Source organism: Dunckerocampus dactyliophorus, chromosome 8 (genome assembly GCF_027744805.1).
Source record: "Dunckerocampus dactyliophorus isolate RoL2022-P2 chromosome 8, RoL_Ddac_1.1, whole genome shotgun sequence".
NCBI classification, from domain to species: domain Eukaryota; kingdom Metazoa; phylum Chordata; class Actinopteri; order Syngnathiformes; family Syngnathidae; genus Dunckerocampus; species Dunckerocampus dactyliophorus.
The window spans coordinates 21,028,362-21,047,640 of record NC_072826.1 but is presented as its reverse complement, the minus strand read 5'-3'; the positions used below and the strand labels follow the sequence as shown (position 1 = coordinate 21,047,640).

The 19,279-nt window shown below is 40.5% G+C and overlaps 2 protein-coding genes across 4 annotated transcripts; one reads left to right on the top strand and one right to left on the bottom strand.

The window, feature by feature from the left end:
- Positions 1-7,138, top strand: tarbp2 (TAR (HIV) RNA binding protein 2). The gene is made up of 7 exons (XM_054785640.1): positions 1-194; positions 551-865; positions 938-1,007; positions 1,099-1,216; positions 1,429-1,556; positions 1,671-1,866; positions 5,085-7,138. The coding sequence occupies exons 1-7, from the start codon at positions 142-144 to the stop codon at positions 5,240-5,242; spliced, it is 1,038 nt and encodes a 345-aa protein (XP_054641615.1). The 5' UTR covers positions 1-141; the 3' UTR covers positions 5,243-7,138.
- A 1,678-nt stretch (positions 7,139-8,816) lies between these two features.
- On the bottom strand, positions 8,817-18,668 carry tespa1 (thymocyte expressed, positive selection associated 1). Of its 3 annotated transcripts, none has more exons than XM_054784878.1 (10): positions 18,424-18,668; positions 15,547-15,663; positions 15,430-15,472; positions 14,163-14,203; positions 12,444-12,480; positions 12,305-12,343; positions 12,120-12,176; positions 11,834-12,042; positions 11,664-11,765; positions 8,817-9,593 (listed from the first exon to the last, which is right to left on the bottom strand). In XM_054784878.1, the coding sequence occupies exons 2-10, from the start codon at positions 15,659-15,661 to the stop codon at positions 9,175-9,177; spliced, it is 1,062 nt and encodes a 353-aa protein (XP_054640853.1). In that variant the 5' UTR covers positions 15,662-15,663; positions 18,424-18,668; the 3' UTR covers positions 8,817-9,174. The 3 variants fall into 3 exon arrangements, with proteins under 3 accessions (XP_054640853.1, XP_054640854.1, XP_054640855.1); XM_054784879.1 differs by having other exon boundaries at positions 12,444-12,468; XM_054784880.1 differs by lacking the exon at positions 11,664-11,765.
- Positions 18,669-19,279: the final 611 nt, after the last annotated feature.

The window sequence follows — 19,279 nt, the reverse complement described above, 5'->3', positions numbered from 1 at the left end:
CAGAAGAAGCGATTTGTTTTGCATGTTGCTGTGGTTGTTCCTCCAGTTGTCTTTGAAACTATCGTCTAATGAAAGGAAGTGTTTGTTTTGGTGGTGGGGGTTGCCATCCGAATCAAACTGGTTGTCTACGTGAAATAGGGAATGAACGACGAGACAGCATCGGACAGCTGGAAGAGAAACTCCGGGTGCTCCAGGTTGAGCTGCATCCAGGCTAAACTAGCTTAGCGTGGTTGTATTTTGTAGTCTTATTGTAAACCAGCAACCCATCAATGCTACTCCTGTTGTTCTACACGATAGCGATCATTAATATAATATTGATATTTTAGATCGGCACTGTTAATTTTTGTTTATTATTATTTGATTAATGTTTATAACTGTAGTTCACGGTTGTGTAGAACTGCACTGCATCATTCTGACAGTTGTTAATGTTTTGATGATATGAGAGGGTCCATTATCATTGGAAAGCCACATTTTTTAATAACGCACTTGGATTTGCTTTAATGCTTTGACTATTAAATTATTTGTATTAATGTTTTTGTTTATGTTTCAGTATTGAGCAAATGCTGGCTGTGAATCCCGGAAAGACGCCAATTAGTCTGCTGCAGGAGTATGGAACGCGGATAGGCAAAACCCCCGTGTATGACCTGCTGAAGGCCGAGGGACAGGCCCACCAGCCCAACTTCACATTCCGTGTGTCCGTGGGAGAGATCAGCTGCACCGGCCAAGGGCCCAGCAAGAAGGCAGCCAAGCACAAAGCAGCCGAGGCTGCTCTAAAGATGCTCAAGGGAGGCTTCGCAGGTCCCGCTGCTGTTGTTGTCGAAGGAGACGTGTTTATCGGGGTTGACGTGCCGGCTGATGGAGAGAGGTCAGTTTGAATGTTTTTAGATATTCGCTACACCATAAGCATGTGGATCAGACATGGGTGCCTTGTGTGCAGCTCCCCATTGGAGATGAAGACTTTAGCCACTTCTCAACAGTCTGAATGTAACCCTGTTGGAGCACTACAGGTGTCTGCATTACATTCTTTCATATTAAATATGGTAAATATTTTTGAAAGAAAACAGCTGTAACATGTTTCAATATTTCTCCAACTGCCAGGAGTTGGTTGTGCAGAAAGGATGGCGTCTACCAGAGTACACAGTTACACAGGAGTCTGGTCCAGCACATCGCAAAGAATTCACCATGACTTGCAGAGTCGAGAGGTTCATGGAAATTGGTAGGATGCATCCTCTTTTTTTATTTTATGTGCTCATTTTTATGAACACTTAACCACAGCTAATCATAGCTCACTAGATCTTCTGGGAGCCAGTGTAAAGAAAAAAAAAACCCTGTCAAAGATCCTCTATATGACAGGATGCTGTGTTATTTTCCAGCACACAAGTCGAACTGTGAGACAAAGATGACTCCCAATTTTCTGTGCCACATCAGGAAGCGGTACATCCAAGAAGCTGGCCAAGAGGAACGCAGCAGCCAAAATGTTAGCGCGGATACACGACGTCCCGGTCGACCTGAGGACCAGCAACGACGCAGATCTGGAAGAGGACACGTTTAACATGGTGAGAGCGATGTCCCGCATCACTGGTGAACATTTTATTCCAGTTAGTTTCCCAGGTACTTGATGATGGCAGAATAGCGGCTATCTGCTCTCTCATGTGCACTGTTACCCGTAGAACACGGGAAGCAGAGCAGAAGCTTGCAAAAGCAAAGGCTACAGCTGCACGTGGGACTCCCTGAGGAACTCTGCTGGAGAAAAGATCCTGCAGCTCCGCAGTCACCCTCTGGGCATGCCCTCCGACTCCAACTTCTGCTCACTCCTAAATGACCTGTCGGCTGAGCAGTGCTTTGATGTCAGCTACCTGGATCTAGGTGGGTTATCCACTCAGTGTTTGTGTGTGGACGGGTAAAACAGAGCGTTTTGGTTTGTGTCATGATAAAAACAATAAAAATTTGGTCTATGACTTTAAATCTATCTCGCTATTGCGATACTGCATGTTGATGACGCAATCTAGCCGTGTCCTGCAAAATTATGAGCAACAAGCTACAATGCATCATCAGCGCCCCGACGGAGGTAGCTTGCTCAGTACAGTAATCCCTCCAGACCTGAACGCAATAAGTACGAGTCCTTCCTTATAAATTGAATATTTGCGTAGTTGTGGCATAGAAAACCTATTTACCACATTGTAAATACATTTTTTTAACATTATTAGAGCCTTCTAGACATGAAATAACACCCATATAGTCACCTTTACATCGTATTATCCAATATAGTAGATATAATCATAGAAAATAAGCCATTTAAGACAGTTTATCATGTAGGGGAGCAGACAGGAAGTGATGTCGGGGGTTCAGAGTTGCGTTTCAGCTTATTGTGGGCTATGGCCGCAACAATAACCCTAGTTATTAATGTTATCATTATTGTGCCTGTTGTGAGATAGTTTAAATCTGCAATAAAAGCCTGTTGTTCCGGCTATCAAGTCTGGTGCTTGTCTCACCGAACAATTACTAAAAAAACAATGTAGAATACTACATTCACAAAGTGATTGTTGGTCGTAATTGCTTATACTATATTTGTATTTACTCATTCATTTATTTAGCCATTTTTATATTGGAAATTGCTTACTTTGCGCGAAAAATATGTACAATTTGCTTAAATATACATTTTCTTTACTAATACTTGGCCATATTCAACCACGAAACAGCGATCATTTATTAATTCATTTTTGAAAACTGCAATAGAGTGAGGGAGCGATGTAGCGAGGGACGACTCTATGTCCTTCAAAAGTTACTAATCCTCGCTTCTATGGCAGCAAATCAGCTACATTTCTTGCTACTGGAGACTCTCCGCTTATTATGTCGATCACAAGCTATTGTCATAAAATGTCACTTTCTAAATTACATCAGTCAGCTGACATCGTGCTCCCCTCCTGATTTGCTATTGCGTCCCCGCAGCAAAGTAAGTGGTGAACAGACAAGCTACATACGGAAATGCAACTTTCATCTTTATTATTCCGATTACAGATAAAGTACCTCAGCCGTAAGATGCCTATATCTATGACAAAAGTTATTAATTCACCTGCAGTGGCTCGTTATGTAGAAAAAAAAGTCAATACTACTCAATACTACTTAATATTTAGTATAGTAGTTTCAGAGTTTATGGGTTAGATTTTATACAGCATGTCACATTTTGACAAAGTATTCTTGTGAAATGCTTATTTTAATTGTGTGTGTGTGTGTGTGTGTGTGTGTTTGCATGTTTGTCACACTTAAATTTTTCAGATCATCAAACAAATTTAAACGTTAGTCAATGACAACACCACTGAAAACAAAATTCAGTTTTAAATGCAACTTTTTATTAATGGAGAAAACACATAAATGGCTTAAATGCCCCTGTGTGAAAAAGTGATTGCCCCCCTGTTAAAACATAACTTAACTGAGATTAATTGGGATTTATCAGTGTGGGAAAGGTTATAAAGTCATTTCTGAAGATTAGGGACTCCAGCGAACAACTGAGAGCCATTATCCATAAGTGGCGAACACATGGAACGGTGGTGAACCTTCCCAGGAGTGGACGGCCAACCAAAATTACCCCAAGAGCACAGCGATGACTCATCCAAGAGGTCATAAATGACCCCACAACAACATCAAAAAAACTGCAGGCCTCACTTGCCTCAGTTAAGGTCAGTGTTCATGACTCCACCATAAGAAAGACACTGGGCAAAAACGGCCTGCATGGCAGAGTTCCAAGACCAAAACCACTGCTGAACAAAAAGAACATTAAGGCCCGTCGCAATTTTGCCAGAAAACATCTTGATGATCCCCAAGACCTTTGTGAAAATACTCTGTGGTCTGATGAGACAAAAGTTAAACTTTTTGGAAGGTGTGTGTCCCATTACATGTGGCATAAAAGTAATGCAGCATTTCAGAAAAAGAACATCATACTAGCAGTAAAATATGGTGGTGGTAGTGTGATGGACTGGGCCTGTTTTGCTGCTTCAGGACCTGGAAGACTTGCTGTGATAAATGGAACCAAAAAAATCCTGAAGGAGAATGTCCGTCCATCTGTTTGGTCCCTCAAGCTGAAACCAACTTGGGTTCTGCAGCAGGACAATGATCCAAAAAACACCAGCAAGTCCACCTCTGAATGGCTGAAGAAAAACAAAATGAAGACGTTGGAGTGGCCTAGTCAAAGTTCTGACCTGAATCCTATTGAGATGCTGTGGCATGACCTTTAAAAAGGCGATTCATGCTGGAAAACCCTCCAATGTGGCTGAATTACAACAATTCTGCAAAAATTAATGGGCCAAAGTTCCTCCACAGCGCTGTAAGAGACTCATTGCAAGTTATCGCAAACGCTTGATTGCAGTTGTTGCTGCTAAGGTTGGCCCAACCAGTTATTAGGTTTAGGGGGCAAACACTTTTTCACACAGGACCATGTACTGTAGGTTTTGAAATTTTTTTTTCTTGATTTAAAAACTGCATTTTGTGTTCAGTTGTGTTATCATTGACTAATATTTAAATTTGTTTTATGAACTGAAACATGTAAGTGTGACAAACATGCAAAAAAACCAAGAAATCAGGAAGTGGGAAAACACTTTTTCACACCACTGTATACGCATTTGCAGTCGGTGGAGGTGTCAAGCTAGTTGTTGGCTATTGCTTGCAAATGGGAGGGTATGTGTGTACAAAGTCACTGCAAGGTGGCGGTTAATAACTGTCAGAAGGGTCATGTTAGTTATACATCCTTATTACAGGCTTGCATGTTTACCTGTGGCTTATCTGTGGCTTATTTTGAGTCGTTCTGTTTATTTGTTTTATGCATGATTGCAGTCGTTAATAACTGGCGGGAGGAGTGACAGCATTGATTATACAACACATTCAGGTTGGGTGCTCATGTGTGTGCTCATGAGCACTCTTCCCTGTGGGCATTGACGTTAGTCATTGCGTTCATTTCCCTTATGGGGCGGCGGGGGTTATGATAACTGGCAGGAGGAGCCATTACATAGATTATCCAAAAGTCAGACATGATGTAAGTGAGAGATGTCTTCAGTGTTGATTTACTGTTATTTGTTCTTGCTGGTTGACAGAGGAGCCCAGCCTGAGCGGGCTGTGCCAGTGTTTGGTGGAACTGTCCACGCAGCCAATCACGGTGTGCCACGGCTTCGCCCCCAGCGTAGACGCCGCTCGGGCCAACGCGGCCCACAATGCACTGCAGTACCTCAAAATCATGGCAGGGGCGAAGTGATTGGATAGTGTATAATGTAGGACGCATCCCATGCATTCAAATATCCGAAATACCTCAGATTTCTTTTTTATTTTTATGAAATAACCTAGAGACAGACCCCTTTATGGTGACATTGACATCTAATTGCTGCCAGGGAAGATTGAGATCCCTATTTTATTATTTCTTTTCATTTGTTATATCCACATTATTACAAAAAGACTACTGAATAAACAAGAAGTCTTTTAAAGACTGCCCGTTTTTACCAGATATGTGATACTGCCTTTTTGAAGTTTATTCTGTTTGGCCGCAATTGTAAACATGTTTTAAACATTGGGAAAAAAAATCTTCCATATTGCTGTTTGGCACTTAATGACAGTAATATAAAATCTGAAACATTTCTCTTGAACCCAAATGCAGAACTGTGTTTTACAAATAAACAGTATGATAAATTACAGTACCTCACAGTCATTCAACTTCAATGTTTTTTCTCATGGTGGCAAGTATTTCTTCCCCCCCCCCAACCCCCCGCCCCCTTTCTTTTTTTTTTTTACATGACACTGTTGTGTTTTAATTTCCCTTCTTCTTATATATATGTTTTATGAAAATGCATTAATGCACATTAATTATACACTCTCTGGTTGCCATTTTTGTTTCACAACTGTACCAAAAAACATGTTTTATTTTGTCTATTTTATTATTCTTTTTTCTTTTCTTTTCTTTTTTTTTTACCTCTAGAGCATTTTGTGCATTGCTGCACTTGTGTTACAACTGTTGTCCACCCAAGAAGGTGAATCTTACAAATACACTCCTGATCAAAATTTTAAGACCAGTTAAAAAATTGCAAGATTTTACATTTTGCACTGTTGGATCTTAAGGAGGTTCTAAGTACAGAGCAAGCAATTTATTGCAAACAAGCATTAAAGTGAAATAAGCTGCTCATCAGATCAAAAGTTTAAGACCACAGCCTTCAAAAGCCAAAATCGTGGCAAAAATGTGGATTTATGGTCATTTTCTGTCAGGTATTCACACTGTCATGATCTCTTCATGGCAAAGGCAATAAAGCTTTCTCTTTGAACACGGTCGGATTGTTGAGCTGCAAAAAATGTCACCAGTCCTGAGCCGCAGTAACCGATTGGCTGTCCGTCAAGACACGGGACTATCCTCTGCTCAAATGATGGTTGTTTGATTCCGAGTGCTGTCCAAATACCATTACACAGTATGAGCTCAAAGGCCTTGTGTCCTTCCTTCAACGCCACAAAATTGCTCTTTGTGAATTTGCTGGCTTCCATCGTTACTGGCATGACGAGGAGATCCCACCTGAGATGTTCTCCACAAGGCACAGTGGAGGGGGCGCTATCGTTATGTGGGGTGTTTTTCTCCTACAGTGGAACAATGGAGCTTCAGGTTGTGCATGGGCGTCAAATGGCAGCTGGCTATGTGGAGATGTTGCAGGGGGCATCCCTCATGACTGAAGGCCCTTGTCTGTGTGGAAATGATAGCGGGACACCGTTGCAGGCATAACATCACTCTATTTCACACACAGTCTATTTCACATTAATTATTGTGTGTAATGAATTACTTACTAAAATCATGTTTTGTCTCACTCCCATTTCTTCTTTTTGCAGCTTTACATAGAACCTCTAAGATCCAACAGTGCAAAATATATATTCTTGCCATTTTTCAACTGGTCTTAAAATTTTAACCAGGAGTGTGTTGAATTAAAGTGGTGCTGTCTGTTGTTGTTTTTTTTCACTGAAAAGAAATAAAGTATGCAGTCCCAATTTTTACACAGACCTCATGCTGGCTTTTTGTCATGCGTGCACCAACATGAAGGCGGCCATGTTTTCCAACCGATCTTCCTCAAATTTGACAGAAATGCGCTTGTCAGTCCCCTGAAGGTGTGTATATAGTAAACTCTGCAGCGAATAAACACCCCAAAGTTACAGTAGGTGTTGTTTTGTAGAGTGCATCGAGCTGTGTGAGAAGTTTCAAGTCAATCCGACTTAGTTCAATAACAGCGCCACCATGTGGTGTATTTGTTAGAAAAATAATGGCACAGGCAACACAGTAGGGGTGCATGGAAACTTAGGTTAATGTCATTTAGAATAATGTCATTAATAATTTAGAGAAAAAAGTTGTAACCTAACTAGAAAAAGTCACAATTTGACGAGAATAAGGTTGTAATATTATGAGGAAAAACAGTGTAATTTTAGTAGCAAAAAGTTGAAATGTTTGCCAAAAAAATGCTATAAGTCACAATATTATGAGAAACGACCAAAACAAAATAAAGGTGTAATTTTTGGAAAACTAAGTAGTGGTAAAAGAAAGTTGAAGTATATTAAAAAAAAAGCCAGAATGGGAAAACAGTTGTAATTTTGAAAGAATAAATAAGTTATTTTTTTAAAGTCATAATATGAGAAACAAAACAAAATAATTTTTGGAAAATTTAAGTTGTGGAAAAAGTTGCAATGCCGTTTATGAGAAACAAGTTGTATTCTAACAAGAAAAAAGTTGCAATTTTACAAGATTAAACTAATTGGAGGGAAAAAATAATTTAGTCTTTTAGTAGCATAGAATTGAAATATTAAAGAAAAAAAGTCATGTTTTAAAGTCATATTATTATGAGAAACAAACAAAACAAAATAAAGTTGTAATTTTTTGAAAATTACCCTGGGGAAAACGAGTTATAATATGGGAATGGGTGTGAAAAGTTCAGACACCCCTGTCTTACACAAAAAATAACATCCAGTCATCACATTTCCAAAATTTTGAAAATCACTAATGTCCCTGACAATTTTGAGGATTAACAACCTTTTGCACCATTCTAAGGGATCCTGGTGAGTTGCAAAGCGCCCCCTATAGGACCGACAACAAATATTTGTTTTGTCCCTGCGGGCTGTGAGGGCCGTGAGACAATGACTTGTAATACAACACTTGTGGCAGTAATGCGTCAGTCAACTGACTGGCTGACTGATTAAAAACTCAAAACAAGCATTCAACAAAAAAAGCACATTAACTACAACTCTGGCTAGTCTATAAATCATTCTGGGTTTAACTTAATTTTAATTTAAAACAGACCTCCAGCTCAAAGGAGTTTACTGTGGAGGTAGTTGCTTCCCTCTAGAGCACAGATGTCAAACTCAAGGCCTGCCATATCATTTTATGTGGCCTTGAAATATTGCATGTCAAAAGGACACTTATTTTAATATTATTTGAAAAAATATTTGTATATATATATATATATATATTGTAATTTTGTTATTAATATTAGTTTTGTCTTTACTTTTTTTGAGCTTTGTTTTTCATTATTTTACTTTTATGTTATTGTTTAATTATATTTATATTATTGTATTTTTATATGTATGCTAATATTTGTTTTTACTTAATATAAATATATTAAAATAAGTAACAATTTTAATATATAAAAATATTTTTACAATAATATGAAAAATTTAATATTTAAAACATATTTTTACAATAATTTAATAAACATTTACAGTTCCATTTACAATAAATAATAAAATAATATATTAAAGTAAAAACAAAACAAAAACAACTTAATTTTTATTTTTTAAATCAAAAAGACAATCTTTCTTGCTAAATGTATTTGTTGTCAATATTGACAGAAAACCTTATATTTTTTTGTTGTCAAGTCCAATTTAAAATGACTATTTTTTATTAGTTATTAATGAAAAATTAATGTAATAATTAATTAACGAAATTCTAAAATAGAATTATAAAAAGTGGCCCTCTGAGTATAACCATAACTGCGATGGGGCCCTCGGTGAAAACGAGTTTGACGCCCCTGCTGTAGAGACTGTGCAGGGATGATCTCTGAATGTTGACGATCAAGTGTGTGGCTAACAGGAAGTGGTGTCTGTGTGACTTCCTCATCAAGATCAAAAGACGCCGACTCATCTTGTAGTCCAAGGTTTGCCCTTCATCTCATGAGCTCACAACACACCCGACTGATGTGTTTCCACCACACTTTTTGACTGCGGTGATAAGACGCCAGTGTCTCTCCTGGTGTTCACCAATTCCAGTCTCTTGTTAGCCTCAGTCTGGATCGGATCAGGGAATAGATCCACAGGCAGGCTTGACCTTCTCGGCGAGGGCAGAGGCGATGTGGAGTCGGACCCCCGTGGTGACCCAGTGTAGAGACACATCTTGGAGACGGTGTCCTTCAACCTGTCAGCAGGGGAGCGTGGCTCGCTGTGAACGCTGCTCCTGAAACGCTCCATCCTTTCCACGGTTGAGGTAAAGGTGAATTCTGGTGCCGCCAGTTTTCGTAGAGGCGTGCGGGACACGTGCGAGTACAAGGAATAGAAAGCGTTGGCCATTGCCGTCAGCGCTTGGACTTGTCTGAAACGACCTGGTGAGAGACCACATGGAACTTGAACTGAACATTTTGTCATGCACCCCATGATATGCAGAACTACGTCAACCCCCAGCAGAGTGATTCCCAACCCAGGCCAGCTGTGAGGCATAATCCCTCCAGCATGTCCTAGGTCGGGGCATTCTCCCAGGTGGGCATGCCCGGAACACCTCACCAGGGAGGCGTCCGGGAGGCATCCGGACTAGATGCCCGAGCCACCTCAAATGGCTCCTCTCGATGTGAAGGAGCAGCAGCTCTACTCTGAGTCCCTCCTGGATGACTGAGCTCCCCAACCTATCTCTTAGGGTGTGTCCATCCACCCTACAAAGGAAACTCATTTCAGCCGCTTGTATCCGTGATCTCGTTCTTTCGGTCATGACCCAAAGCACATGACCATAGGTGAGGCTGGGAACATAGATCGAGCGGTAAATTGAGAGCTTTGCCATCCGACTCAGCTCTCTCTTCACCACGACGGTCCTGTATAGCGACTGCATTACTGCAGATCCTGCGCCAATCCACCTATCGACCTCACGCGCCAACCTTCCCTCACTCGTGAATAAGAACCCGAGATACTTGAACTCCTCCACGTGGGGCAGGACCTCATTCCCAACCCGGAGGGAGCAATCCACCCTTTTCCGACTGAGAACCATGGCCTCGGATTTGTAGGTGCTGAGTCTCATCCCAGAAGCTTCACACTCAGATGCAAACCGCCCGAGTAAACTCTGAAGGTCACAGCCCAATGAGGCCATTAGGACCACATTGTCTGCAAATAGCAGAGACGAGGTCCTAAGGCCACCGAACTGGACTCCCTCGACGCCTTGGCTTGAAAATTATGAATAAAATCTGTGACAAAGGGCAGCCTTGGCAGAGGCCAACGTTCACCGGAAACAGGCTTGACTTACTGCTGGCAATGCAAACCAGGCTCCTGCTCCGGTTGTACAAGGACAGAATGGCACGTAGTAGCGAGCCACCAATCCCGTACTCCCGGAGCACCCCCCACAGGACACTGCGAGGGACACAGTCGAATGCCTTTTCCAAGTCCACAAAGTACATGTAGACTGGTTGGGCAAACTCCCCAAGTACCCTTCAGTACCCTTGCAAGAGTGTAGAGCTGGTCCAGTGTTCCGCGACCGGGACAAAAACCACATTGCACCTTCTGTAGCTGAGGTTCGAATAATGGTTGTACCCTTCTCTCCAGCACCCTGGAATAGACTTTCCCAGGGAGGCTGAGGATTGTGATCCCCCTATAGTTGGAACACACCCTGGTCTGCCACCCTGGTCTACCAATCCAGAGGTACTGTTCCCGACTTCCACGCTATGTTGAAGAGACGTGTCAACCAAGACAGTCCCTCAACATCCAGAGCCTTGAGGAAGCCCTGGAACTAACCACCCCAGATAACTCAGCCACGGTGATGGAACTGTCCGCGTCTGTCCGTGTCTCAATGGAAGCTACTGTATGTCAGTGGGATTTTTTTTACATATTTGTGTAAAATTAAAATAAAAAGTAGCCAACTTTAACATAAAAAAGTCCATCAGAGTTCACAGTGCTGAATCGTCATCAATAACCATTCTATTGGTCCCGTCCTTGACTGTCTTTGCTAAAAGAGGCATTCTTACATTTCATGAATAATTTCTTGTTGATTTTTTGCCGGTTTCCGACCCCTGGTGTAAATAGGACCGACCCAACCTGGCAGTTTCCCCTACATTGCTGGAAGGAATCAGAAGCCTGCTTTCACACTGCCTACAAAAGCTGGCATTTTTCCAACATTTTTCCAACATTTTTCCAGCATTTTCCCATGTCTATGACCTTGGCAGTATAGTATCATAAGCCACTCTTTACACTGCCTGGAAAAGGCGTCATTTTTCAGGTTGTTTAACCGTGTCACTGTTCTGTTGAAACAACACGCACAAGAACATCACGGAATGGGGTGACAACGTCAGGCAGGCAGTTTTTTGTCTTCTAAGGTACATTGCAGTTAAAGTTAAGGTTCGGCAATTTTCTGCCATCAGAGATACTTTTACAAGTTAGTTTTACACTGCTTGTAAAAAAACATGCCGGTGCGGTACCATTAATGCAGAACAGTGACACGGGATGGTGGGGACAAAGTTGACCAGGCGATTTTCCGGCTTCGGAGGTAGAAGCAGAGCTGTAACAGAGGCGGTATGTACCTGTGTAAAAGCACACAGTAAGGGCAATATCCCAGGTATACCCTGGGCGTGGGGGAGGGGAAACTTACTAGCAATACACAGGCTCGGGTCCTCCTCACGTATCCGCCTAAGCTGCGAGTCCAGGAAAAGGCGGAAGTTGATGCCCCGAGCTTGGGACGGGAAGGTGAGGAAGCGAGGAGGGATGCGCACGGTGAGATGTGGCTCATCGCAGCCGAAACCCATCTCATACAGCGTGTCTTCCGCATCCCCCCAACGCAACTGTAATACCTCCGGGACACTACATGTGAGAGAAAAGAGGGAGTCACCCAAAAGCCAACATTATTAGTGAATATTTCTATAGCGTCAGGCTGATACCTTGGTGCAGTGTTACATGCACTGGAGCAAAGTGACGGCAGTTTGTGGGGCGATACGCTGTTAAAAATGGGTGAAAAGTGAAAGAACATTAGCAATGACCATATTTGGTGTTCATCTACATATGAAATACTGACTTTAACACCAGTACAACATGCTCAGACGGACAGTACACGGTTAGTACTCACATGCTGTGTCTTTCTATAGTGGCGGAATGCATTGCTCGGCTTCATAGTTAGCATAGAATGCAAAAAAGAAAAGATAAATTTAGTCTCCAAAGCAAGAATTACATCATGTGGCTTCATTACAACTGTTGATGCTACTCACCCCTTTTCATCGCCGCCATTTAATGCTGAATCAGAAACTTATTTTAGAATGGAAGGAAGGAAGAAAGGCGTCATTATGCTTCTGTGTGATAAGAGTGCACGCGTGTGTGTGTGTGTGTGTGTGTGTGTCATGGCCATATTCTGCAAGTAACATGTAACCACACAAATACTCACTATTGCACGATATGCAGAATGTTTAAGTATTAAATACACTTCCATTTTAGTTTACTTTAGATCCCTGCCTTTCCTCAGAGAACATAAACTAGGACATCTCCTGTGCTCCAAAGAAATTATTTTTCTAGAGAATATTCTGTGCAGTTTTGTTTCCTCACTCACCACAGGATCTACAAAGCCTCTGACAAGTTTGCTTAGCATTATGTTATGTTTTTCTTTATTTTTCTCAAGCTGCGGTGCTTACCCTGAATGCTTTTCAGGTGCCTCTTTACTGTATATTGACTGCTGTTTGTCGTTACAGATATTTTAAATTGTCCGTAGGTATGAATGTGAGCGTGAATGGTTGTTTGTCGATATGTGCCCTGCGATTGGCTGGCGACCAGTCCAGGATGTACCCCGCCTCTCACCCAAAGTCAGCTGGGATAGGCTCCAGCATACCTGCGACGCTAGTGAAAATAAGCGGCATAGAAAAAGGATCTTGAGCAAGAGAGCCCCCAAGTGGCATACAACTGCAATTACAGCCCCCGGCACAAGTGGAAAGGAGGAGGAAAATCAGCTCTAATTCAAAATCAACTACACACACACAAAACATTCTTCATTCAAAAAAATGCCTTTACAAACAAAAACGTTATTTACTGACAATCATTATTGTCATCATAAAGATAGATTTTTTTGGTACATCTCATTAGATCGTGCCTCATTTCACCAAATTGGTGCCATTTGCGTCCCCAGGAAATAAAAAAAACAACTGTAAAAATAAAAAATAAATAAATAAAACATTCATCTGATTGCATATTTAATGAATGCAATTTAAAATATTCATTTATACTACCTTGAACACTGGAAAAATAGCATTTGTCAGCCTGTCCCCGATTCCTAAAATGAGACTTTACCATTAAATATAATTGTTTAAATCCTTCAGAAATGTTATCCTTTTTTATATATTACACCTTATCCCAACTATAATGATATTTAAGCTTTTTTTTCCCTTTTAAAAAAAAAAAAAATTAGTTAAAATACACACTTCGAACACGTTCATTGGTTTAGGTCCTAACATGCTCTGAAAAATGTGGAATTTTACAAGCCACATGGGCCACAGGAAGTTACATCATTCTGATCTTCTGCAGGCCATGGGATGGCCAATACTAAAAGGGGGAGAATTAAAATCTCAGTTCAGTCCTGTTACCCAAGATATTTTTTCTGTTGTGTTTATTTTAAAATACATTTATTGTTGAGTCACTGAAATGAGCTTAGTGTCAACATGCTATGGGGATAAATGCCGTGTGGTTATGGTTCATGTATTTGCTAATTCTGTGCTAAAAACTCACTCCTGTTACTTTCAGTCCTGTTACTAAAAGGCTTGGGAAACTCGTACCAAATGAAATAAATTTGCATGAGATGGGACAATATGCATTTTGCGTAGTTCAATGTGTTAGACTTGAAAAAAAGGACAGAAATTTAAGTTCATTATGAAAGAGTTAAAAGCAAATGGCACCGATTCGGCGGAATGGTCCACCTAATGTTGTGAGTGTCTTTCTATACATACCTAAACGGCAAAGACTGCGGTTGTCAGAGCAGGCCTCCAACCTGTAAGACATATGCACGCTATATATCAACTACACCATGCATGCATTGCACAATGTTCTTCATGAAGAAGTGCTTGCGTCTGCATAAATCTCCTCACCTGACATATGCAGCCTCAAATGAAGGCTGTGCATTTCCTCCGTGAAAAGGTCAACATGTCTAAACTACTTTGATACCTTACACATCAGATGGGGATTTCAATTTTCCAACTTTGTGCGTGGAATGAAAAGCCCATTTTACACTGCCTGTAAACTCCAGCATTTTCCTATCTTTTTTCAGTGTTGCTGTGCTGTATAAAAAACACAGACACCAAGTCACCTGGCAATTTTCCAACCTCGGCGGTAGTATTTGAAGCCTCTTGTACACTGTCTGCAAAAGCCACCATGTTTCCACCTTTTTTTGTGATACTATTTTGTATAAATGGCACCGACATGGAACAGGGGGACAAAGTCAAGCTGGCAATTTTCCAACAATGGAGCTTGTAACAAAAGCGCATTTTACACTGCCTGTAAAAGCTGACATTTTTCCACAGTTTTACATTGTTGCTGTTCTGGATAAAGGCCACTGACACAGACCGGGAGGACTAATGGACCAGGCAATTTTACACCTTCAGAAGTAGTATCAAGAGCCCCTTTTACACTGCCTGTAAAACCCAACATTTTCCCACCTTTTACCCCCATGCCACTGTTCTGTATAACAGGCATTGACACAGAACAAAAGGACTAGTCAACTGTACTGTTTGAGGTTCTGTAGTATTAGAGGCCCCTTTTACACTGCCTGTACAAGCCAGCATTTTTCCACCTATTACCATCATGCTGTTCTGCATAAATGGCACCGACGCAGAAGAGGGAGACAAAATTAATCAGGCAGTTATCTAGAGCATTAAGTATTATGTAGTATATACTGTAGTATGTAGTGTCAGAGACGTCACAGAGGCTGTGTAAAAGGAAATGCTGTAAATTTGGAGCATGACTATGTAACATTTAACGCAGGACTCTCACTTCTCCCGCTCTGTTGTGTTGGAAGCAAATGTTGCTGTCCAACAAATATTTTATATGTCACATCAGACAGTGGCACTGATGTTGTGTCACATCTGTGTCGCTGTGTACAAGCACACACAGTTACGGCTATATTTCGCTTAGCTGGGTTCTGTATAAAAGGCCCATGAAGATAGGAGAACAAGCGTGATTGCTGTGGTTTTGTGTTATTAAACCCTATAAATAGCATACCCGCACTTCTGGAGCAAGTATTCAAGCTTTCCTGTGAAACATCCTGTGGAAATCAAACATAAGTATTACTTAGGGAATATTACACAGTAAAAGTACATTTCAATCTCTCATGCCCACCATCTGCAAAGACATCATCATCTGCTACTGAGGTGGTGCTGCATGGAGGTAGGCCAGGGTCCATCTCCTCCAGAGTGAGCCACTGTCGGCTGCCAGTGGAGGACCGGCTGTCCATCACTGGAAGCAAACACTATTTCAAAATACCTTCTGCATAGTAAATTAACTGTGCTGGTCAGGTAGGTAACAATTTAACATTCAAGTGTAAAAAGAAGTTAAAGACAGTATAATAAAGCCATTCACTTTCATTAATTGTGTTGCTCAGTTATTATAGATGCACACTGAGTTTGCCATTGAAAAAAAGTGATGTATTATTCACTTTCAACCTCCCCTAGGAACCCAAAAAGTCCCTTCAGAAAATACACCATGAAACCCAAATTATTGTATATATTTTTTCCACATTCAAAAGTTAATTCTTTGAATTGGCTTCAGCACAAATCATAACTTTTGTGCTTTTCTTCATTTTTTAAAATCATTTTTACATTTTAGTGATAATACCATGACCCCTCGTTTAACAAAAAACATACATAATACAAACAATACACTCCTGATCAAGACGAGTTGAAAAATTGCTAGAATTTGCATTTTGCACATTTGGATCTTAATGAAGTTTTAAGTAGAGCTACAATATGCAAAAGCAAGAAGGGGGAGTGAGACAAAATGCAGGAGGCTAGTGGGAACATTGCTCCCAGTGGTGAAGATGGCTTCACGAAGGGCATCAACTGTCTGGCCATTTTTAGAAACTTCCGTTGCCATCCATCCCCAAATGTTCTCTATGAGATTTAAATGAGGGGAACATGCAGGATGGTCCAAAAGAGTGATGTTATTCTCCCTGAAGAAGTCCTTGGTCAAGCGAGCATTGTGAACTGCAGCGTTGTCCTGTTGAAAAAGCCAGCTGTTACCACACAGACGAGGGCCCTCAGTCATGAGGGATGCCCGCTGCAACATCTGCACGTAAGCAGCCGCCGTTTGACAACCCCGCACCACCTGAAGCGCCGGTGTTCCACCGAATGAAAAATCAGATCAGATCATGATGGCCCCCCCCTCCACTGTGCCGGGTAGAAAACATCTCAGGTGGGATCTCCTTGTCATGACAGTAACGTTGGAAGCCATCTGGACCGTCAAGGTTACATTTTACATCAGAGAATAAACCTTTTTTCCATCTTTCAATGTCCCATGTTTGATGCTCCCTGGCAAAGTCTAAAGTTTTGTGGCGTTGAAGGAGACAAGGTCTTTGAATTTGTTTTTTGTTTTTAAAAAACCCTTTTCCCTCAGATGCCGTCTGATGGTTATTGCGCTGCAGTCGGCACCAGTCAGGGCCTTAATGTGGGTAGAAGACCCCTCTGTGTCTTGATGGACAGCCAATTGGATCCTCCGGCTCAGATAATGTTTAACGCAATTGTGTGATTTTTTTGAGTCTACCACTTGACTTTTTTGTTCCATAATGCTCAGGATCTTTCAAAAAATGTAGAATGACTGATTTACTGCACCCAACCTCAGCAGCAATGGTACGCTGCGAGAGGCCTTGCTTATGCAGCTCGACAATCCGACCACGTTCAAAAAGAGAAAGCTTCTTAGCTTTAGCCATCAGGAGGGCATGACAGTGTGAATACCTGACAGAAAATGACAATTTTGAGCAGATTTTGGCTTTTATAGCCTGTGGTCTTAAACTTTTGATCAGGTGATAAACAGCCTATTTCGTTTTTTTTTTTGTTTTGTTTTGTTTCAATTACTAGTTCCAAATGAGACAAAAAAGTCTCACTCCCCCTTCTTACTTTTGCATATTGTAGCTCTACTTAAAACCTCATTAAGATCCAAATGTGCGAAATGCAAATTCTAGCAATTTTTCAACTGGTCTTAAGATTTTGCTCGGGAGTGTATCAAGTGCAGAGTGAAATGTTTGAGGTGAAGTTATTAGAGCCTTGTATATGTCCAAACATTATTGGGCATACTATTTGTCAAAATATATGATTATTTCAGCCAATTTTAAGGTTTTTTTTCCTAAATTAAGCATTTTCAAACATAAAAATGGCTAAATGAACTAAAATACAAATATAAGGCATTCAAAGGCTTGTATAGCGCTTTTCCATCTTCAAGGCACACAAAGCGCTTTGACACTGTTAGCACATTTACCTACTGATGACACAGCATCAGTAGTATCTTGCCCAAGGATACTTGGGAGAGTTGGGAGATTATCCTACCACCTGAGCCATGCCACCCCGATAATACTACTGGTATTATCTTAACTATATTAGGTATTACAAGTGTAAAAGTGACTATAGGGGTGTTATTTCATGTCTAGAGGGCTCTAATAATGTTAAAAACCTGTATCTAGCAGGTTGTAAACAGGTTTTCTGTGCTCTAACTACAAAAATATTTGATTCATAAATAAAGAACCCGCGACCCCCAACCCGAGAACCCTACTTTGCAGAAATTCATTTATCACGGTTGGGTATGGAACCAATTGACCGCATTAAATGAGGGTTTACTGTATATACGTTTCACATTTGTGTCTCACAGCAACTATGGTGTGTTCACAGAGCGCCGAAAAAAGTGTGACATCTCAACGCTTGACGAAAAAAGCATAAACATATAAAAATTGTGTGTTTTTTTTTTTTACTGTGGTACATGTATGCTGTACATTTTACCTGTATTATCACATATTTGTAAATTATTACCGACTTAGAGTGAATGAAATGCATTTTCTGAAGAAAAAATTGCCTATTTTTGACAAAAAATGTTTTATAAAGATAGCAATTGTGACCAAAAATCTGCAAATTTGCATTTGTACTTTTAAACAATAAGGTTGCAGTATTTAATCTTAACCAAACCATTAGCTTTTGGAAAAAACGAAAAAAACTACAAAAAAAGAAACATTACCTGACTTTCCGGGCTGCTTTCAGTTTGCAGCCGCCTGCTCACATGCTCTTCACATTTCCTGCTGTGTCAAAGCGAGGCACCCGAAACTTATTTGCAATCTGAGGCCGGATTTTAACACTGTATGCAGGACTCTTCTGCTTTGCGGTGATGGAATTCACAATTGTGACTTTCTACTTCAGTCCAAGCTGCTTGGATGGCTTCTGTGGAGGAGGTGTGGATGTGATTGTGCCGCATGTCACCGGTCGTATACCACGCCACATCCTGTAGGGGCAAAAAAGAAGAGGCTGGCCATGCGTGGGAGATGCCAAAAGTCATGTGATTGATAATATGAGCGGGATTTTGTGAAGTGTTATTTTTTTTAAGACGTTCTCAACAACGCATGCAACTGTAGCAATCACATATGAGTAATATTATCTTTGCAAAGGCAGGTGAGGGTATAATGCCTTTACACATGTGCTGCTATACTGACAGCTCCCTAACATGTTCAAATTTGGGAAAAAAACACCCACAAGAGAGCCATTTCTAGAAGTGGCCAATGCTACACATTTTGGCAGCAATGAGATACCAACTAAATACATGTCCAGTATTGTCAGTCCTGATACTTGATCATTTTTCCTTTTTTCAATATAACTAATTTGTTTGTTCATGATTTTAATCAGAATAAAAAAGACAGGGAAAATATTTTGGCAAAAAAAAATAAATTATTCAACAAACTTATTTGTGAACAATTTAACACTATACACATACAACAATATATAATATTATATCATGTATATATAATATAAAAACAAATATATATATATATATATATATATATATATATATATATATATATATATATATATATATATATAAT

What these genes read in the sequence shown, in the direction of transcription:
- tespa1 (XM_054784878.1), bottom strand. Translation starts at nt 15,661, where the DNA reads ATGGACAGCCGGTCCTCCACTGGCAGCCGACAGTGGCTCACTCTGGAG. An exon ending in GCATGTAACACTGCACCAAG is followed by an intron (nt 12,043 to 12,119) that starts GTATCAGCCTGA and finishes TCTCACATGTAG; the next exon opens with TGTCCCGGAGGTATTACAGT. An exon ending in GTCACTGTTCTGCATTAATG is followed by an intron (nt 9,594 to 11,663) that starts GTACCGCACCGG and finishes GTCTCTCACCAG; the next exon opens with GTCGTTTCAGACAAGTCCAA.
- tarbp2 (XM_054785640.1), top strand. Translation starts at nt 142, where the DNA reads ATGAACGACGAGACAGCATCGGACAGCTGGAAGAGAAACTCCGGGTGC. An exon ending in AGAAACTCCGGGTGCTCCAG is followed by an intron (nt 195 to 550) that starts GTTGAGCTGCAT and finishes TTTATGTTTCAG; the next exon opens with TATTGAGCAAATGCTGGCTG. An exon ending in CGAGAGGTTCATGGAAATTG is followed by an intron (nt 1,217 to 1,428) that starts GTAGGATGCATC and finishes GTGCCACATCAG; the next exon opens with GAAGCGGTACATCCAAGAAG.